Source organism: Microtus pennsylvanicus, chromosome 5 (genome assembly GCF_037038515.1).
Source record: "Microtus pennsylvanicus isolate mMicPen1 chromosome 5, mMicPen1.hap1, whole genome shotgun sequence".
NCBI lineage: Eukaryota > Metazoa > Chordata > Mammalia > Rodentia > Cricetidae > Microtus > Microtus pennsylvanicus.
The window spans coordinates 118,670,095-118,692,162 of record NC_134583.1 but is presented as its reverse complement, the minus strand read 5'-3'; the positions used below and the strand labels follow the sequence as shown (position 1 = coordinate 118,692,162).

At 39.5% G+C, this 22,068-nt stretch overlaps 1 protein-coding gene across 4 annotated transcripts in view; it reads right to left on the bottom strand.

The window, feature by feature from the left end:
• LOC142850441 (cytochrome P450 2C26-like) overlaps positions 1-10,025 on the bottom strand; it is a 32,587-nt gene extending 22,562 nt beyond the window's left edge. For 2 of the 4 annotated variants that reach the window (XM_075973995.1, XM_075973998.1), the window contains exons 1-3: positions 9,858-10,025; positions 7,736-7,898; positions 7,411-7,560 (exon numbers count right to left, since the gene is read on the bottom strand). In XM_075973995.1, coding sequence (XP_075830110.1) covers positions 7,411-7,560; positions 7,736-7,898; positions 9,858-10,025 — 481 coding nt within the window. Of the gene's footprint in view, positions 1-7,409; positions 7,561-7,735; positions 7,899-9,857 lie in introns of all 4 variants that reach the window. The other 2 variants (XM_075973996.1, XM_075973997.1) reach the window with 2 other exon arrangements.
• Positions 10,026-22,068: the final 12,043 nt, after the last annotated feature.

The window sequence follows — 22,068 nt, the reverse complement described above, 5'->3', positions numbered from 1 at the left end:
TAAACTGAGTTCATAATCTTTTCATGCTCTTCCTTCATTTCTGATGATGAGGGAGGACTCAACATGCTATGGGTAATATGACTCACTTGGGTAAATTATTTTTAGGACAACACAGAAAAGAATAAAAAGATAGTAGAAAATAATTATTTCCTTTTTTATTCCTTTCAGTGGTGAATTTGCTGTGACCAAGAAACCAAAATTGTTTGTATTGAAGTTGATCCTAATTTATGTATACTCAAATAAGGGCAAATGATTTAACGAAGTTGGACTAGTGAGCATAAGAAATTCCTTGAACTTACTGATATTTTACCTTACAATTAACATAATACTGATGGAGGAAGGTCATTGGCTAATAAAGAAACTGCCTTGGCCCATTTGATAGGCCAGCCTTGAGGTGGGTGGAGTAAACAGAACAGAATGATTGGAGGAAGAGGAAGTGAGCTGAGATGCCATTTACTCTCCGCTCTGGGGCAGACACGATGAAGCTCTGACCCAGGATGGACGTAGGCTAGAATCTTCCTGGTAAGCACACCTTGGGGTGCTACACACATTAATAGAAATGGGTAATCAAGATGTAAGAATTAGCCAGTAAGTAGCTAGAGCTAATGGGCCAGGCAGTGTTTAAAAGAATACAATTTGTGTGTTATTATTTTGGGGCATAAGCTAGCCAGGCAGCTGGGAGCCAGGCTGTGGGAAGAGGCCCGCAGCTGCCTCAACATAATACAGTACTCTAATCAATATGCTTAAGCAAAGCATATGGAAGGTAAGATTTTGAGATTGTTATTGTATGTGTGCATGCCATTCAAATTTAAAAATTTAATAGCCAGTCTTTTATTATATTTGGAACAAAAATCTAAAACAAATTCATTTAGGACTGCACAGACATAAGAAGATTCTTCCTTTACAAGCAACAGGCGAGTAGCATCCACAGTGTTGGCAAAGAAACAACCATCACTTTTCTAACGCAAACACTTAAAGGGGAAAATGACATGAAGACTGAAGACACACAGGGAAATGCTAGAGAGCCAACAATGCCAAGTTTTTAAGTAAAACTACTAAGTTTAGTTATTTACAAGTGTACATTTATTTTGAATATGAGTGTTCAAACATGTTTTATTAAGGTCATAAATCAAACCACTAAATGTTATGCAAGAAGAAATAACAATATCATTTTGATACCGTGCAAATAGCTGAGATTCCCTAATCAAAAAAATTCTACTACCCTCATATGAGAAATGAAATTATTACATCATGACACAGTTGCCAAAAACTACAAACAAAATACAAGAAGGACCCTTGGACACTTAAGAGAAGCAGTCTAGACCATTGCTGTTCAAGAAAGAAAGGAAAAGTGAAGAAAAGAAAGCTAATACAATCTTTTCTAAGATTCTTATGTTTTCTTAGTAACTATTGTTATTGGAAATTGTATTGTGGTGAGATGATAAGCAAAGGAAAACAATATTTTTTTAATGTATTATTAATGTTTATTAATAATAAACATTATTTTATTATTTGTTCCCTTTACAGAATTCTGCAGTGAATATAACAAGTTTCATTCTATCAGCACAAACCTTCCAATGTGGAAAGAGAGGTAATCAACCCATGTACAGAACAACTCATCAAGTATCTACTTGCTGCTCCAACATGAGGCCCTGAGTTCAAATCCCCAGCACACATGTAAAAGCCACGTATGGTAGTAAACATTTATAATCCCAGTGCCGGGGGAGTGAAGATAGAAAAATATTGGGGGCCTGGAGTTCAGCCAGTCTTTTCAAAAGAAAAAACTTCAGGTTCATGAGAGACCTGGCCTCAAAAAGTAAATGAAATACAGGAAAATACCCGAAGTTGGCTTCCAGCTTGTACAAACTCAGACATTGGAGAGTGCACCCAATTACACATGGGCTCACCCACCAAAACATATACTCAATCATTAAATCTATGATATTGATTCCTATAAAATGGCAGCAAAGTTCTAGATAATGAAAAGCAAGGCATGGTCTTGAAAACACGAGAGTCTCCTAAGTAAGAGAAAAGCTAAGACAAAGGCCTGACACGAGATTGGCAGGTTCAAATAACACTTTGTTATTTTTAACTTACTCCCCCCTCTCTCAATTTAGCAGGAAAAACAATGTCATCGAGGATGGCACCGTTGCTAGGCACCTGAGGTCAGAGACAATATGGCAGCTGTGTCACACACGGATGTAGTGATATTTTGTTTGTGTTTTAACAAATAAAGCTTCCCTGAAGATCAGAGCTCAGAGTTAAGCCAATAGAGGCCAGGTGGTGGTGACTCATACCTTTAATCCCAGGATCTGGGAGTTCCACACCTTTAATCCTAGCACTGGGGAGGTAGAGACAGGAAGGATATGACTGCGCAGAAAGAGGAATATAAGGCAGGAGGAGACGAGACGAGAGTTCAGTGCAGTATGGAGATGCAGTCTAAAGCAGTCAATCAGACGATGCTGTCTGTAGCGTCAGTAAGAGGGTACAGTTTGAGGACGCCCTTTTGGTCTGAGCATCAGTAGAGGTGAAAGGTCGTGCTAGTCCTGCTGCACTGCTTCGTTGATCTCTCAGCTTTTACTCCCTCACATCTGACTCCAGATTTTTTTTATTAAGAACAGCTAGAATTTGTGCTTCACAGGGCAGTATGAAATGCTTGCAAACTCAGAATGTCTGCTCTAGAGAAATTACTGGATCTCTGCAGAATGAGGTTCTTTTTTTTTTGTATATTTCTTTTCTTTTTTTTATAGAAATAAAAAAAAAATTTCCGCCTCCTCCCAACCTCCCATTTCCCTCCCCTTCCTCCCACACCACTCCCCCTCCCCCCTCTCCTTTTCCCCTCCCTCTCCAGTCCGAAGAGCAGTCAGGGTTCCCTTCACTGTAGAATGTCCAAGGTCCTCCCCCCTCCATCTAGGTCTAGGAAGGTGAGCATCTAAACATGTTCTAGGCAAAGCCAGAACATGAAGTAGGATCAAACCCCAGTGCCATTGTCTTTGGCTTCCCATCAGTCCTCATTGTTCAGAGAGTCCGGTTTTATCCCCTGCTTTTTCAGTCACAGTCCAGCTGGCCTTGGTGAGCTCCCAATAGATCAGTCCCTCTGTCTCAGTGGGTGGGTGCACCCCTCACAGTCCTGACTTCCTTGCTCATGTTCTCCCTCCTTCTGCTCCTCATTGGGACCTTGGGAGTGTAGTAGTAGGAGCAGCGGCTGTGCCCCGGCACCAGGCCGCCCACATGGCTAGCTTTACCCGAAATAATTACACGGAAACTGTATTCTTTTAAACACCGCTTGGCCCATTATATCTAGCCTTTTCTCGGCTAACTCTCACACCTGGACTAGCCCATTTCTTATAATCTGTGTAGCCCATGAGCTGGCTTACCAGGAATGATCTTAACCTGCGTCTGTCTGGAGTGGGAGAATCATGGCGACTCACTGACTCATCTTCTTTCTCCCAGCATTCTGTTCTGTTTTCTCCACCCACCTATGTTTTAACATATGAGGGCCAAGCAGTTTCTTTATTGATTAACCAATGAAATCAACAGATTGATATATGACACTCCCCCATCATGGGAGCTTATTCTAGTGCTCCAAGTGGGTCTCTGTCTGTATTTCCATCCATCACCCGATGAAGGTTCTATGGTGTTATGCAAGATATTCATCAGTGTGGTTATAGGATAGGGCCATTTCAGGTTCCTTATTCTCAGCTGCCCAAGACACTAACTGGAGACATCCCCCTGGGCACCTGGGAGCACCTCTAGGTTCAGGTCTCTTGCCTACCCTAAGCTGGATCCCTTAATTAAGATATATGCTTCCCTGCTCCCATAACTATCCTTCCTTTATCCCAACCATCCCAATTCCCCAAGTTTCCCCCATCCTCCCCTTCTCACATTTCTCTCCCCATCTCCCCTTACCCCTATCCCACCCCTCCCCCAAGATCCCAATTTTTGCTCGGCAATCTTGTCTACTTCTCATATCCAGGAGGATAACTATATGTTTTTCTTTGGGTTCACTTTCTTATTTAGCTTCTTTAGGATCACAAATTATAGACTCAATGTCGTTTATTTATGGCTAGAAACCAATTATGAGTGAGTACATCCCATGTTCATCTTTTTGGGTCTGGGACACCTCACTCAGGATAGTGTTTTCTATTTCCATCCATTTGCATGCAAAATTCGAAAAGTCATTGTTTTTTACCGCTGAGTAGTACTCTAATGTGTACATATTCCACACTTTCTTCATCCATTCTTCCATTGAAGGGCATCTAGGTTGTTTCCAGGTTCTGGTTATTACAAATAATGCTGCTATGAACATAGTTGAACAAATGCTCTTGTCATATGATAGGGCATCTCTTGGGTATATTCCCAAGAGTGGTATTGCTGGGCCCAGGGGTAGGTTGATCCCGAATTTCCTGAGAAACCGAAACACTAATTTCCAAAGTGGTTGGACAAGTTTGCATTCCCACCAGGAATGGATAAGGGTACCCCTTCCAACACAACCTCTCCAGCAAAGACTATCATTGGTGTTTTTGATTTTAGCAATTCTGACAGGTGTAAGATGATATCTCAAAGTTGTTTTGATTTGCATTTCCCTGATCGCTAAGGAGGTTGAGCATGACCTTAAGTGTCTTTTGAGCATTTGAACTTCTTCTGTTGAGAATTCTCTGTTCAGCTCAGTGCCCCATTTTTTAATTGGGTTAATTAGCACTTTAAAGTCTAGTTTCCTGAGTTCTCTATATATTTTGGAGATCAGGTCTTTGTCTGTTGTGGGGTTGGTGAAGATCTTCTCCCAGTCAGTGGGTTGCCTTGTTGTCTTAGTGACAGTGTCCTTTGCTTTACAGAAGCTTCTCAGTTTTAGTAGGTCCCATTTATTCAATGTTGCCCTTAATGTCTGGGCTGCTGGTGTTATACATAGGAAGCGGTCTCCTGTGCCCATCTGTTGTAGTGTACTTCCCACTTTCTCTTCTATCAGGTTCAGTGTGTTCAGATTGTTGTTGAGGTCTTTGATCCATTTGGACTTGAGTTTTGTGCATGGTGATAGATATGGGTCTATTTTCATTCTTCTACAGGTTGACATCCAGATGTGCCAGCACCATTTGTTGAAGATGCTTTCTTTCTTCCATTGTATACTTTTAGCTCCTTTATCGAAAATGAGGTGTTCATAGGTTTGTGGGTTAAAATCCGGGTCTTCTATACGATTCCATTGGTCGACTTCTCTGTTTTTATGCCAATACCACGCTGTTTTCATTACTGTAGCTCTGTAATAGAGTGTGATGTCAGGGATGGTAATGCCTCCAGAAGTTCCTTTATTGTATAAGATTGTTTTGGCTATCCTGGGTTTTTTGTTTTTCCATATAAAGTTGATTATTATCCTCTCAAGATTTGTGAAGAATTTTGATGGGACCTTGATGGGGATTGCATTGAATCTATAAATTGCCTTTGGTAGAATTGCCATTTTTACTATGTTAATCCTCCCAATCCAAGAGCAAGGGAGATCCTTCCATTTTCCGATATCCTCTTCAAATTCTTTCTTCAATGCCTTAAAGTTCTTGTCAAATAGGTCTTTCACTTCCTTGGTTAGAGTTACCCCCAAGATATGCTGTTTGTGGCTATGGTGAAAAGTGATGCTTCTTTGATTTTCCTTTCTGCTTCCATATCCTTTGTGTAAAGGAGAGCAACAGATTTTTTGGACTTGGTCTTGTATCCTGCCACATTACTAAAGGTGTTTATCAGCTGTAAGAGTTCTTTGGTGGAGTTTTTGGGGTTGCTTATGTACACTCTCATATCATCTGCAAATAACGATAGTTTAACTTCTTCCTTTCCAATTCGAATCCCCTTGATCCCCTTATGCTGTCTTACTGCTATTTCTTGAACTTCAAGCACTATATTGAAGAGGTATGGAGAGAGTGGACAGCCTTGTCATGATCCTGATTTTAGTGGAATGGCTTTGAGTTTCTCTCCGTTTAATTTGATGTTTGCTGTCAGCCAGCTTGTTTTGTGATAAGAGTTTGTTGGATTTGCTGTTTTTTTTTGATCAGTGCGTTTATTTTCTCTATGGTATCTTCAGAATCTGAGACTTTTCTATCTCTTGTATTTGGTTGGTTATGTTTGTTTCTGTAGTCTCTATTCATTTACCTAGATTTTCCATGTCCAGACGGCCCTCTGTTTGTGTTTTCTTCCTTCTCTCCATTTCGGTTTTCAAGTCTTGAACTGTTTCCATTATCTGCTTGATTGTTTTTCCTTGTTTTCCTAGGGTATCTTTCACTGATTTATTCAATTCTTCAAACTTTCTGTTATACTTCTCATCCATTTCTATAAGGGTGTTCTTTACATGCTGTTTAAGGGCCTCTATCACTTTCATAAAGTCAATTTTTTCTACTTCTTCTTTTTTTAAATTCATTTATTTGTTAAGGATTTCTGCCTCCTCCCTTCCAGCGCCTCCAATTTCCCTCCCCCTCCCCCGATCAAGTCCTCCTCCCTCATCAGCTCGAAGAGCAATCAGGGTTCCCTGACCTGTGGAAAGTCCAAGGACTGCCCACCTCCATCCAGGTCTATTAAGGTGAGCATCCAAACTGCCTAGGCTCCTCCAAAGCCAGTACGTGCAGTAGGATCAAAAACCCATTGCCATTGTTCTTGACATAAAGAAAGATATTTTGTCGACTTCTTTTTGATTAAGGTGTTCATGTCCTCCTGTTGTGAGGTCGCTGGGTTTTGGTGTTTTCGTGTTGTTTTTCAGATTGTTGGGTGAATTCTTGCATTGGCACCTGCCCATCTCTTCCTCCGAATGGTCCCCTATGGATCTTCTTTTACAGGATCAGGTCTCCTTGCCCACTGATGTACCTTCCCAATGATGTCACTCCCCAGTGATGGCTCTCCTGTTCCGGGCTGCTGCCAAGGGTCAGAAACTCACTCACCCCAATGATGGCCCTCCTGGTGCCCAGATCAGATCTCCGTGCTGCTTGGGTATCTCGTAAACAAAGGGCCTACCTTGCCTGCTGCAGGCAGGCTATTGAGACAAAGGAACTACCACCCTCCCGGTTGCCCTCCCGATTCGGAGCTGGGAGATGTTATGTGGCCAAAGAGGGGAGGAAGGAAGATGGGGGAGGGAGGGTTCTGGATGCAAGCTGGGTGGGATAGGAAGAGAGAGGAGGTATCGGGCAGTATAGCCCCTGCAGGATGACCAGGAAGGGTAGGAGGGATGTGGAAAGTCTGAGTTCCCTGTTCCGGGCTGCTGCCCGAAAACAGTGTTTTTGATCAGAGGAATATATGGCTCCATACTGCTGTAGAAAATTAACATGAGTCCCATATTTATGACATCTCTTTAGAAAACAATGCTTTGAATAGGATGGGAAATATTGACTGATGCAGATATACATAGAACAAGATATAAATGTCAGATTATAAACCTTCACTTACCATTGGTTTTCTTCAGTTCCTCCACAAGGAACTGTGCTTCTTCTTGAATTTGGTTTTCAATACTCCTTTTCCCCACGCCCAGTTTTCTCAAGGTTAAGAGTGAGAAGTGTCTTGTTTCTTTCCATGCATTTCCATTGCTAAAACCAATGCCTAAAGAAATTGGAATAGAAGACTAGGGAGTATGTCTGAGAGACAGATAAAGGAACAGACTGATCTCAGTATGAATTCCAAAACTTATTCCTGAAGAGGAACATGACTTCTGCTTTCCACCCTCCACCTCACTATGTATACTACCCAGTATACACAGAAGCACATGCATACTTACCAAGGTCTTTAGAAATCATCTGAAAAATTGGGGCACTTCCTCTTCCACTAAACTCCTCCCCATGACCTATGAGAGCTTCTTTTATTGCCTCATAGCCATGTAACACCACTGTAGGTTTCATGCCAAAATACAGAGTGAACACAGGGCCATAGATTTTAGAGAACTGAAATGATAATAGAAAACACCAATATTCTAAAATTGTCACTGTAGTTGATCTCTTCATACTGGTAATAGAACTGTGTTATAAATATTTATGCAGAAAAACTAAGTTTGAAGTTTGTATATACCTTTCAATATGATTGTTACATATAGATGACCTTCTGGGTTCCAGCAATATCCCAAGACACTTATAGTCTAAAGAGAAGGAATCACCTTACTATGATACTCAACAAGTTCCTTTGTCATGGTTCACAAAGTACCTGAAGTAAAAATTCCACACTCATCTCCTGGGTTCTAATGCAAAGGAGTAGAGCCTTCAAATCCACACTATTCTTTTCCATTGTTTGGATAATGCAGATCACACTCACGCTAACTACATCAATAGTCACATGATTTCTGTGGACCCAGTTGTGAAATACTTTCTGTTGAAAATTACAAAACCTGTGAAGAAGGGTAAACATCTAAACTCTTGGGTCAGCACAAGAGTTCAAATTCAGTCCTCATCTATTGTTACAAAAGTACAGAGTAAGCGTCACAGAAGCTGCACCACAATATACAGAACTGTAGAAAAAATATTCTCATCATCAAATATTTTTGGTCCTAGGCATAGGCTTTGTATGGAATCAAAGGAGATCGGGAAACCACAGTATAAGCTAAGCCACACTGTTTACGCTTTCCTTTTCCTGTGTGATCTCCTAACCATTGCTTTACTTTTAATCAGGATCCAATTAATTCTACAGAGTAAGGCATGAATGAATAATCCAAGAACAATGTATCTCTACATTTATGACTCATTTAAATAATATTCATTGTAATGCTAATTCCAATTGGCCTTAATATTAAACACCTAGAGTCAGATATTAGGGGGTGAAAGCTGAGAGATCAGAGAAGCAGTTCAGCCAGCCACTAGGGGGACTTTTACCTCTGCAGAATTCTCAGATTCAAAGGTGTGATCCTGTCTTTTGAACCTCAAACTGCATCTCCAGACTGAATCCTCAGACTGAATGCTCAGACTGTATCCTCAGAAGGCCTGCTCAGAGAAATCTAAGCTCTTGTCTCCTCCCGCCTTGAGTTCTCTCTCTGCCCAACCATATCACTTCCTTTCTCTACCTCCCTGGTACTTGATTTAAAGGTGTGAGCCACTACCACATGGCTTTGTTTCTTTTTTGGACGGCACCAGTATACTGTAGCGCAGGGTGGCTTTGCACTCACAGAGGTCTGTCTGCCTTTGTCTTCCATCCTGGAATTAAAGTTATGTGCCGCAACTGCACATATATTTTATTAGTTGTAATTTGATTAGCACATACCTGAAATTAGTTCTGCACTTTGATCTTTTTTTTTGAAAATTAGAATTTCTTTTTTTTTGAGAAAAGAAAAAAAAAAACAAGTTTCCATTTCCTCCCAGCCTCCCATTTCCCTCCCCCTCCTCCCACCGTTCTCTCCCTCCTCCCACCTTTCTCCCCTCCCCCACTCCTCTCCCCCTCCCTCTCCAGTCCAAAGAGCAGTCAGGGTTCCCTGCCCTGTGGTAAGTCCTAGGTCCTTCCCATAGGAAGGTGAACATCTAAACTGGCTAGGCTCCCACAAAGCCAGCACATTGCGTAGGATCAATACACCGTGCCATTGTCCTTGGCTTCTCATCAGCTCTCAATGTTCGCCATGTTCAGAGAGTCCAGTTTTATCCCATGCTTTTTCTTGTTAGATCACAAAATATCTCTATCATCCTCAGTCTTCGCCATTAATCAAAATAATAGAAAATGTTTATGAAAGCAGTATTTGAAAACTTGTTTATTACTAATTCCAACTGCAGTACTACAGGCAGGTCTCAGAAAAGACAAAAACAACTTTACTGTTTTTCACTCTACATCCATTTAAAAAATATTTTCTCTAGTACTAGAGTTTCTTTGAAAGCAGCATCACTTATATCTCTCTTTTGAAGTGCCAGACAAGCATAAAGTATACTTACATTGGTAAAGGCTTGGTGAACATTTTTTACATCTATCTGGTGGATGTTGCCAATAATTGGCAGAGGAGTAGGTCCAGGAGGTAGCTTCCCTCTCTTACAACTCCGTTTCCAGTATGAGAACAGAAGCAGACATGTCAGAATGAGCACTGAGCCCATGACCAGATCCATGGTTAGCCTTCCCACTGGCACAAGTGTGATCAGGTAGTACAGAGGTTTTATAATGTCACCATAGAATTGACCCCTTGTACTTTGGAGCATCATTGAGTAACCAACTAGGCACTGTTTAAGCTCTCTTCCAACTAGACTTTGTCCCCGTGAAAACAAAAAATAAAAATGAACAGTTATTTAACCTTGTCCTTTATAGGGTGCCTCTTAGTAATTTTGACCTAATTTTATATAGTTATGACCAAATATTGGTGATAAATATGAACAATGATTTTGATATTGTGAAGGTCTGTCTTTATTTGAAAATAGTTAATTTTTAGAAAGTATTTTATTCTATAATAATAGTATAATTTTGCCATTTAACAGTTTCTGCTGTATGCTTGTTTTTATGATTATTTAAAATAGTTAATGGATATGTAATTAGCACATGCTCATTTCACAAACTAATAGGATTCAAAATGATATTTTCATTCAAGTGTATCATGTACTTTGACAGACAGTTTCTTCCTCTTCATTGTCTAGTTCTTCATCACTCTTTCTGTAATTAGTTTCTGCTTGCAAATCCCCCTATATTATTAGCAAAGCTACTCTAGAATAACATAAAATATAGACTTTATGATAAATTAGGCTGGAGAGGTTGTGGGGTAAAGGGAACACTCCTGCATTGCTGATGTGAGCACAAGCTGGTACATCCCCTTTGGATGTCAGTGTGGCAATTTCTTAGAAAATTAGGAAACAACCTTCCTCAAGACCCAGTAATACCACTTTTGGGTATATATCCAAAAGATGTTCAATCATGCCACAAGGATATATGTTAAACTATGTTAATAGCAGCCTTGTTTGTCACAGCCAGAATTTGAAAACAACCTAAACACCCTTCGACTGAAGAATGGATAAGGAAAATATGATACATTTACACAATGTTGTACTACACAGCAGAAAAAAATAATGTCATCTTGTAATTTTGCGGGCAAATGAATGGAGCTAGTAAACATTATTTTGAGTTAGGTAATCCAGACCAATAAAGACAATTATCACATGTACTTACTCATAAGTAGTTTCTAAACATAAAGCAAAGAAAACCAGCCAACAAGTCACAATCCCAGATAACCTAGACAACAATCAGGACACTAAGAGAGACATACATATCTAATTTTCATGGGAAGTAGAAAAAGGACAAGATCTCCTGAGTAAATTGGGAAATGGGGAAATGGGGGAGGATTGAATGGGAGGGGAGAGGCAGGGAGGGAGTAGAGAAAAGTGTAGAGCTCAATAAAAATGAATAAAATTAAAATAGAGAAAAAGGAGATTTATAAGAAAGATAGATGAGTCTCAGTCCATGCCATCCAACAGAGGCTGCTTGTGGAAGGATAGTCCAAGAATGCAGTGCTTACTATATCAGAAGGCTATTTGAATCCCCTGTCTTCAAAAATGCTGAATCATGAAGAAGTAGGTCCTAATGACATTAAAGGAATTGACTCTCTGTCAATGTTAGGCACAGAGCATAAGTTTTCGTCTTTCATGTCAGAATAGAGTCTGGCAGAAGAATTTGTGGCTCAGATAAAAGTGTGTTACTTCTTACTTCATGATATGGATCAGAAATAGATCTTCCTTCTTCAAATTAAACAAAATTTTCACTTTGTGGGAACTTCCACTTTTGAATTTAAGTAAATTCTATATTTAGTCAAATTGACGAACAAGATTAGCCACCACAAATCCACCTCCTATCAAATTTAAACATAATTATAAATCTTTATATCATGAATAATTTACAAATTAAAACAACATCCAAGTCATAATAGTGCCTAAATATAATATGACATCACATAATATCACATATGCATTATCTTGAAGTGAGTCATAATTATACATAACATAATATAACTGTTCCATGTACAACTGAAAATATAAATTTAGATAAGGTGGCAATGCCCCTTGACTGACATTTATGTAATATCTCAAACTGAAATTTGACAACCGTGGATATTCTCTTATTTTATTCAAATAGCATTTTTTCCACTTATTTCACATACCAAACACAGTTTTCCCTTCCCTCCTCTTCTCCTATTCTTCCCCAGTTTTCCATCTACTTGATTCCCTCCCACTCAACCCCTTTCTCCCTTTAGAAAGGGGCAGAACCCACAGGCTGGAATAAAACATGGTCCATCAGGATGAGGCAGGACCTAGCTCCTCCACTTGCATCAAGTTTGGGCTAGGTAATCCTCCATGGGGACCATGCTTCCAAAAGTCAGCTAAACATCAGGGACATGACTTATCTCACTGCTAGGAGCCTTATATAGAAACCAGTCTACACAACTGTTACGCAGATGCAGAGGGCCTAGGTTCATGCCGTGGAGGTTCCCTATCAGTTGATCCAGAGTCCACTAGCTCCCATTAGCTCAGATCTCTCTATGAGTTCCCCCACCATGACATCCCTGGACTATTACAATCCATCCTCTCTTTCTTCAGGAAGATCCCCAAAGCTCAACTCAGTGCTTAGGTGTGTCTTGTAACTGTTTTCTTCAGTTTCTGGATAGAGTGTCTCTGGTGACAATTACTGTAGTCACTAATCTGATTACAGTAGATTGTGAGTTCAGGTACGCCCTCTCCTATTCCTAGGAGTGTTATTTTGGTTTATCCTTGTGTATTTCTGGAGGTTTATCCTGTACCAGATTCTCCCTAACCCCAAAATGCTCCCCCATCAGGATAGTTCCTTAGTTATCTCTTGTTATATAATATAATGAATAAATTGAAAGAAAACACAAAGATCTGAATCATCATATTCTTAGAAAAACACTCATATCAACTATAATTCTCACTTCTATAACTGTTCATGTGGCCGTATCTGATTGTTATAACCAAATTCATCTCCTATGCATTTTGGTTTTGCTCCAAACTCAAAAAGCACCACAGGTATCCTTGGTTCTTTGCCTGGCTAAGAGACTCACACCTTCATTCCTCACAGGTGTACATCATCTTGCCAGGTTTAGGCTGTTGTAGTTTTCTATTAATCTTAATCACAGGATTTGCTATAAGCAAGGGATGCTTGAAGAGATTTCCTTCACTCGAGACATATCTTCCAATCTCCATTGTGGTGCAGCACTTTAATTTCCCCATTGTAATCTATATCAATCACCCCTCCTAAGAATGTTATTTATTTCTAAGCCTTTTAGTTCAAGGGCACCAAAAACCTAAAAGCGGCCAGTGCAAACAGTTCAATGAAATGTTTATTATGTCTTCTGACAGTATTGTTCTCACAACTATATGTAAAACTTCTAGTCCAGAAGAAGTTAATGCAAACAGAAAGGAAACAATTTTTATTAGGCCAGATGCTCCAGGATGTAAGGAAACGATTAGAAAGCACACACCATGATATGGGGCTTGCAATCACTCTTCTCTAGCTGCCACATGAGTTCACTAGTGAGAAGCAATACTGTACAGAATAATATAGAAGTGGATAAGCTATTCTCTAAGTCCAAAGATGGTGATTTTAGTGGAGGTATGTGCAGGAGAGGAACCTCCATAACATAACCAGAATATGTATCCACTTGTATATAGTTATCACGTTGTCTTTTCCACGAAGGAAGAGGTACATCATTATACATCTGCTACAAAGTCACTGGCTGGTCAGCCCAGGTATGGGGCCATATCTGGGACTCTGGTATTTGTCTGCTGTGTGAACATTTGGCACTCAGCAATAGGTGTTGACAGGTCAACCTTGGTGAGTGGACGTTGGTTTCATCTAAGCCATTCACAAATCCCATCTCAACAGCCATGGTTACTTTTTTATGGGCCCATTTGTCAGGGTAAGGAAATGTTAAGGGAAAAGGCTGACAACCCACAGAGTGTGTCCTTTTATCTACTGTGTTATTAAGTGCTTCCTCGGCCAAAGTTCCAAGCTGATGAGCTTTTACATGGGGAAAAATTATTTTCATATACCTCACCAATTTGAAGATAACTACCCACAGAAATCTCTTTCAACAATTTTATAATCGTGCTCTGCTCAAGACCCTGACCATCCAACAAATCAGGAATCAGTGAACCATCCCACATTCGGCCATTTTTTTTTTTCAAAAAGAATGTATAAGCATGTGTAAAGTCCAATATTCTTGAAATTCTGAAGAATTTTCCTTGCTAATATCTTTCATGGTTGTACCAGAAAGGGGTTGGAATACAGCACCTGCCCACATCTGGGTTGTAACTGCATAACGTGCAGGACGTGTAGTTAATCTAGCCATAGTCTTCTCTTCCTCAGTCACCTAAACATAGGAAATCCCCCATGAGGCTTTGTGTTCAAAGCCTGCAGCAGATGTCATTGCAATTGGAGTAGAGACAATAGGCATTTGGACAACTTCATGTAACTTGCTTGTTGTATGACTGCATCATACATATACAACTTCCTTCTGATACATATGGTTGCTGTGAATATCCTACTTTTTGACATGATGATTCAAATAATACCTAGCACATGTTGGCAGCTCAGGTTGCAGAGTAACATGGTATCCCCTTGTCAAAATTTCATCTTAAAAAAAGCCCAATAGCGACCAAGAGCTGCCTTTCAAAGAATGGATAGCTGTCTACAGACAAGTGTAGAGACTTGTTCCCAAAATCCAAAGTCTTCTTCTGTGATTCTCTTATAGGGGCTTGCCAAAGGCTCCAAAGTGTATTCCTACCTTCTACTGAGACCTCTAGTACCATCTATTCTTCTAGATCATATGGTCCAAGTGGTGGAGTCGCCTGTATAGGAACTTTTACCTGTTGAAGAGCATTCTCCTCTACCAGACCACATATGAAGATAGAAGCTTTTGAAGACACCCGGTATAGGAGTCAGAGTTACATACCAAAATAAAGAATGTGCTGTCTCCAGAATCCAAAAAACTAAATAAATACTGTATTACTTTTGTGTTGGTGGGAAGGGTTAGGCAAGTGCAATATATTATCCTTCACCTTGGAAGGAATATCTCTACATGATCCACACCACAGGATTCTTTTTTTTTTTAGTTGTTGCAAAAATAAAATTTCCACCTCCTCCCCCTTTCCCATTTCCTTCCCCCTCCTCACACACATCGTCCCCTCCCCCTCCCTTATCCCTCTCCCCTCCCCCCACTCCATTCCCCCTCCCTCTCTAGAATGAAGAACAGTCCAGTATCCCTGCCCTGCAGGAGGTCCACGGTCCTCCCACTTATATCCAGGACCAGGAAGGTGAGCATCCCAACAGGCTAGGCTCCCACAAAGCCGGTTCATGTATTAAGATCGAAACCTAGTGTCATTGTCCTTGGCTTCTCATCAGCCTTCATTGTCTGCCACGTTCAGAAAGTCCGGTTTCATCCCATGCTTATTCAGTCCCAGTCCCGCTGGCCTTGGTGAGCTCCCAATAGATCAGTTCCACTGTCACAGCACACCACAAGATTCTTAAGAATTTCACTAAGGTAGAGGGCTTTTGATTTTATGTTTGGATTTATTTCCCATCCTCTGATGCATATATGTGTTTACAATGAGTTCAGAATGGTTGCTTCTTCATACTTATATAATCCAATTATCTTAATGTCTTTATTATAGTACATTGAGGTATTATTTTGTGAAAAAGTTAGAAGATCAACATGGCTTAAAACTAGAATTCAACAGCAACACTCATTCCAGAAAGCCCACAAATGCATGGAAATTAAACAATGATCACCTGAATCATCAATGGGTCAAGGAAAAAATAAAGGGAGAAATTAAAGACTTCCTAAAATTCTATGAAAATAACCACACAACATACCCAAATTTATGGGACACAATGAAAGCAGTGATAAGAGGAGAATTTTAGAAGAAAAAGAATCATTCTAACCCAAGAGAACTAATCGGCAGGAAATAATCAAATTGAGACCCAGATAGTAATCCACATACATCAAACACCCGATTTTTGACAAAGAAGCAAAAAATATCAATGGAAAAAAAAGCATATTTAACAAATAGTGCTAGCATAACTGGATATCAACATATAAATGAATAAAAATAGATCCATATATCTCACTATATATAAAACTCAAGTCCAAATGAATCAAAGACCTCAACATAAAGCCAGCCATACTGACCCTCACAGAAGAGAGAGTGGGAAGTACACTTGAACACATTGGCACAGGTGACCACTTCCTAAATATAACTGCAGTAGCAGAGAAACTGAGAGAAATAGTTAATAAATGGGACCTTCTGAAACTGAAAATTTTCTGTAAAGTCAAGGAGCTGGTCAGCAAAACAAAATAACAGACTACAGAATGGGAAAAGACCTTCACCAACCCCACATCAGACAGAGGTCTGATCTCCAAAGTATACCAAAAAACTCAAGAAATCGTTTATCAAAAGAACAAACCAATAAAAAAAATGGAGATCCGATCTAAGCAGAGACTCTCAACAGAGGAATCTAAAATGGCTAAAAGATGCTTAAGTAAATGCTCAACATCCTTATTTATCAGAGAAATGTAAATCCAAACAACTCTGAGATTCCATCTTTTACCTGTAAGAATGACCAAGATCAAAAACACTGATGACAACTTATGCTAGAGGGGTTGTGGAGTAACAGGAGCACTCCTGCATTGTTGGTGGGAGTGCAAGCTAGTACAGCCCCTTTGGAAAATCAATGGTGAATTCTCAGAAATTTAGAAAACAATCTTCTTTAAGAACCAGCAATGCTACTTTTGGGTATATATCCAAAAGTATGCTCAATAGTGCCTAAGGAAATGTACTCAACTGTGTTCATAACAGTATTGTTTGTCATAGCCAGAACATGGAAATAACCTAAATGCCCATTGACCAAATAATGGATAATGAAAATGTGGTACATTTAATTGATGGAGTACTTACATAGCAGAAAAAAATATTGAAGTTTGCAAGCAAATGGATGGAACTAGAAAACATCATATTGAATGAGGTAATCCAGACTCAGAAAGACAATTATCATGTGTACTCAATCATAAGTGATTTTTAAACATAAATCAAAGAAAACCATCCTACAAAACAAAATCCCAGAGAACCTAGAGAGCAATGAGGACCCTAAGAGAGACATACATGGATATAATCCACATGCGAAGTAGAAAATGACAAGATCTCCTGAGTAAATTGGGAACATAGGGACCATGGGAGATGGTTGAAGGGGAGAAGAGAGGCAGGGAGGAAAACAGATAAAAAGGTAGAGCTCAATAAAATTAATAAAAAAAAAACTAAAAAAGGAAAGAATGGCACTGTAGTTTCCAAAGATTCAAAATATTTAGACTGGTAAAAGTGTTGTGTTACGATAATTTTATCCACAAAATCTAAGTTTGAAGCCTGCATTTACCTTCTGTTATGATGATTATCACATATAGATGACCTACGCTGTGCCAGGCAACATCCCATGCAGTTGACACAGTAAAGCCAAGGAATCACTGCACTAAGATAGTCAACAGATATCCTTGTCTTACTTCACAATGAAATGAAATAAAAATTCCACACTCATTTTCAGAGTTCTATTTCAGATTAGCAGAATCTCCAAGTCCATACTATGCTTATTGATTATTGGAGGCTTGAGCATCACTATCATACTAACTCCATACTGAAATAGACATCAATAGTCACATGACTGCTGTAGATTCAGCTGTAAAATACTTCTGGATGAAAGCCTATGGTGAAGAGTAGAAATCTAAACTCATAGGCTTTAAAGTGTTTGCATCCAGTTTTCATCTATTGTTACAAGGGAAAATAGGGTGGGAATCCCAGAAGCTGTAGCACAAAAAACAGCATTTATAGAAAACATATTCTAATTATATAGCATTCTTGACCCAAGATAGAGGCTTTGTTAGGAATCGAGGGAGATTGGGAATCCACAGGATAAGCAAAGACATACTGTTTATGACTTCATTTTCCTGTGTGAGCCCATACCCAATGGTTTCCCTTCAAATTAGGATCCAGTTAATTCTACAGAGTAAAGCATGAATGACAGCCTAAACAATACATGTCTAAAATTATGACTCATTGAATCAAACATTCCTCACCCTTTACTATCAGCTAAATTAAAGAAAATGATTAGAAAAATCAGGATTTGAAAAGCAGACAACTCTTTGAATTTTGTGAGTATATTATGAAATGCAACCACCTAAATGTTTTTCAGCTTGAAACCTTGCTCTTTATTAGTTCCCAGAGCTGGACTAGAGGCAAATATGAGAAAAGTCTTAGAGATTTACTTTTTTTTTGAATTTATACATATTTAAAATACTATTTTCTCTATTACTAGAATTTCTTTGAAAGCATCATGACTTATATTCCTTTTTTAAAGTACTGGATGAACATAAAGCATACTTACAATGATTGTAGATTGGTTGATAGTTATCACAACTATCTATAATATATTGCAATAATTGGCAGAAAGGTAGGCCAGGAGGGAACTTCCATCTATCAAAACTCTGTTTCCAGAATGAGAGGAGAAACACACTTGTCAAAATGAGTGTGAAGACCACACCTGGATCCTAGGAGACCCTTTTGACTAACACAGGAGTAACTAGATGGCATAGAATTTTTATAATGAAACCACAGAATTGACCTCCTGTACTTTGGAGGTTCATTGAGTAATCAACTAGGTACTGTTTAATATCTCTTCCAAGTAGTCTTTGTCCCAGTGATAACAAAAAATAAATAGTTGTTTAACCTTGCCCTTCTTGATAGGGCACCCCTTAGTGGTTTTTGCCTAATTTTACTGAGTTGTGACAAGACTTTGGTGAGAATTATGAACAAAGAAACTGATGTCTTGATGTCTTTTTTCTTTCTTTTTTTTTATTGAGAAAAGGAAAAAAAAAGTTTCCGCCTCCTCCCAGCCTCCCATTTCCCTCCCCCTCCTCTCACCCTTCTCCCCCTCCCACAACTCCTCTCCCCCTCCTTCTCCAGTCCAAAGAGCAGTCAGAGTTCCCTGCCCTGTGGAAAGTCCAAGGTCCTCCAACCTCCGTCCAGGTCTAGGAAAGTGAACATCCAAACTGGCTAGGCTCCCACAAAGCCAGAACATGAAGTAGGATCAAAACCCCGTGCCATTGTCCTTGGCTTCTCATCAGCCCTCATTGTTCGCCATGTTCAGAGAGTCCAATTTTATCCCATGCTTTTTCAGTCCCAGTCCAGCTGGCCTTGGTGAGCTCCCAATAGATCAGCTCCACTGTCTCAGTGGGTGGGTGCACCCCTCGTGGTCCTGACTTCCTTGCTCATGTTCTCCCTCCTTCTGCTCCTCATTGGGACCTTGGGAGCTCAGTCCGGTGCTCCAGTGTTACACTTTTCTCCATAGATCGCTGATGTTCCCTGTTTTTCAATTTTTTTCCTCCTAATTCTTTGATGTTTCTACATGATTCAATATATTCCACATTACTGGCACAATAGATTATTATTTTTGTTTTGCTTTGGGTTTTTGTTTGTTTGTTTGTTTATTGAAATAGGATTTCTCTGTGTAGAGCTGAATGGCCTGGAAGTAGATCTGTAGACAAGGCTTGCCTGGAACTCAGATTCACCCATGATTCATAGAATTGTCCTCCCCAGTTTTCCAGGATAGGGCACTACTGACTCAGATGGGAGCATTGTTGAGATTGGCCCATAGGCTTCTCACCCCTGCATACACAAGCATGGACCAACTGCCAATCCAGACAGATTCCAGGGATTCTTTTCCCTATCAATGATAAGCGACAAGGGCTTATATCTTTATTTGAGAAAGGAGATGTTGAGTAATCACTGGTACCTATTCTCAGAAAACATTTCAGAGAAGCAAAAAGATTAAAATTTAGTGGTAAAAATGTTTTCATGTAAGCAAGAACGAACACTTACAGTAAATTATGTCAGTCCTTACTGCGGGACTTATCCTCCAGAAAAAACAAAACAACAACAAAAAATTACAATGAAAGAAACATTCACCTGTAGGTTAAAACAACTGATATGCCAAAGTACCCATCAATGCCAATCCCACTGTGACAAACTCTTTTATTACAATAACTTGCCTCATTTGATTGCCAAGGATGAGGGATAAGACTAGAATCAAAAGAGTTAGAATCAACATGGATGGCATTTCATAGGCCTCCAGTAGTTCCACCTAAATATTTTGTTTGTGACCTTGGAGCACAGACTCATTTTGATGTCAAGAATCACTACTATATTTTCAATGGATCTTATGGGACAAATAAGCTGCAGAACTTATTGATAGATTCAAAATTTATTTTTTTCTGACCTGAGTGTGAGAATCTTGAAACAGATCTGCATGTTATGCCAAAGGAACAAAGAATAGGTGATTCTTATAATGTCTGTGGGTACCAAAGTTTTTCACATATATCATAAATTCTGGACATTCATTATCAAAATCCATAGTGAGAATGCTGACAACATTTTAAGTCCTTGGGTTCATCTTATTATTTAGCTTCTTTACGTTCACCAATTGTAGACTCCGTTACCCTTATTTATGGCTAGAAACCAATTATGAGTGAGTACATCCCATGTTCATCTTTTTGGGTCTGGGTTACCTTACTCAGGATAGTGTTTTCTATTTCCATCCATTTGCATGCAAAATTCGAGAAGTCATTGTTTTTTTACCGCAGCGTAGTACCCTAATGTGTATATATTCCACACTGTCTTCATGCATTCTTCCATTGAAGGGTATCTAGGTTGTTTCCAGGTTCTGGCTATTACAGATAATATTGCTATGATCATAGTTGAACAAATGCTCTTGTCATATGATAGGGCATCTCTCGGGTATATTCCCAAGAGTGGTATTGCTGGATCCAGGGGTAGATTGATCCCGAATTTCCTGAGAAATCACCACACTGCTTTCCAAAGTGGTTGGACAAGTTTGCATTCCCACCAGCAATGGATGAGTGTGCCCCTTACTCCACAACCTCTCCAGCAAAGGCTATCCTTGGTGTTTTTGACTTTAGCCATTCTAACAGGTGTAAGATGATATCTCAAAGTTATTTTGATTTGCATTTTCTGATTGCTAAGGAGGTTGAGCATGATCTTAAGTGTCTTTTGGCCATTTGAACTTCTGTTGAGAATTCTCTGTTCAGCTCAGTGCCCCATTTTTTAATTGGGTTAATTAGCATTTTAAAGTCTAGTTTCTTAAGTTATTTATATATTTTGGAGGTCAGACCTTTGTCTGTTGTGGGGTTGGTGAAGATCTTCTCCCAGTCAGTAGGTTGCCTTTTTGTCTCAGTGACAGTGTCCTTTGCTTTACAGAAGCTTCTCAGTTTTAGTAGGTCCCATTTATTCAATGTTGCCCTTAATGTCTGTGCTGCTGGGGTTATACATAGGAAGCGATCTCCTGTGCCCATCTGTTGTAGGGTACTTCCCACTTTCTCTTCTATCAGGTTCAGTGTGTTCAGATTGATATTGAGGTCTTTAATCTATTTGGACTTGAGTTTTGTGCATGGTGATAGATATGGGTCGATTTTCGTTTTTTACAGGTTGACATCCAGTTGTGCCAGCACCATTTGTTGAAGATGCTTTCTTTCTTCCATTATATAATTTTAGCTCCTTTATCGAAAATGAGATGATCATAGGTTTGTGGGTTAAAATCCGGGTCTTCTATACGATTCCATTGGTCGACTTCTCTGTTTTTATGCCAGTACCACACTGTTTTCATCACTGTTGCTCTGTAATAGAGTTTGAAGTCAGGGATGGTAATGCCTCCAGACAATCCTTTATTGTATAGGATTGTTTTGGCTATACTGTTTTTTTTGTTTTTCCATATAAAGTTGATTATTATCCTCTCAAGATCTGTGAAGAATTTTGATGGGACCTTGATGGGGATTGCATTGAATCTATAAATTGCCTTTGGTAGAATTGCCATTTTTACTATGTTGATGCTCTCAATCCAGGAGCAAGGGAGGTCCTTCTATTTTCTGGTATCATCCTCAATTTCTTTCTTCAATGCCTTAAAGTTCTTGTCAAATAGATCTTTCACTTCCTTGGTTAGAGTTACCCCAAGATATATTATGCTGTTTGTGGCTATCGTGAATTCCCTCTCTGCTTCCATATCATTTGTGTATAAGAGGGCGAATGATTTTTTGGAGTTGAT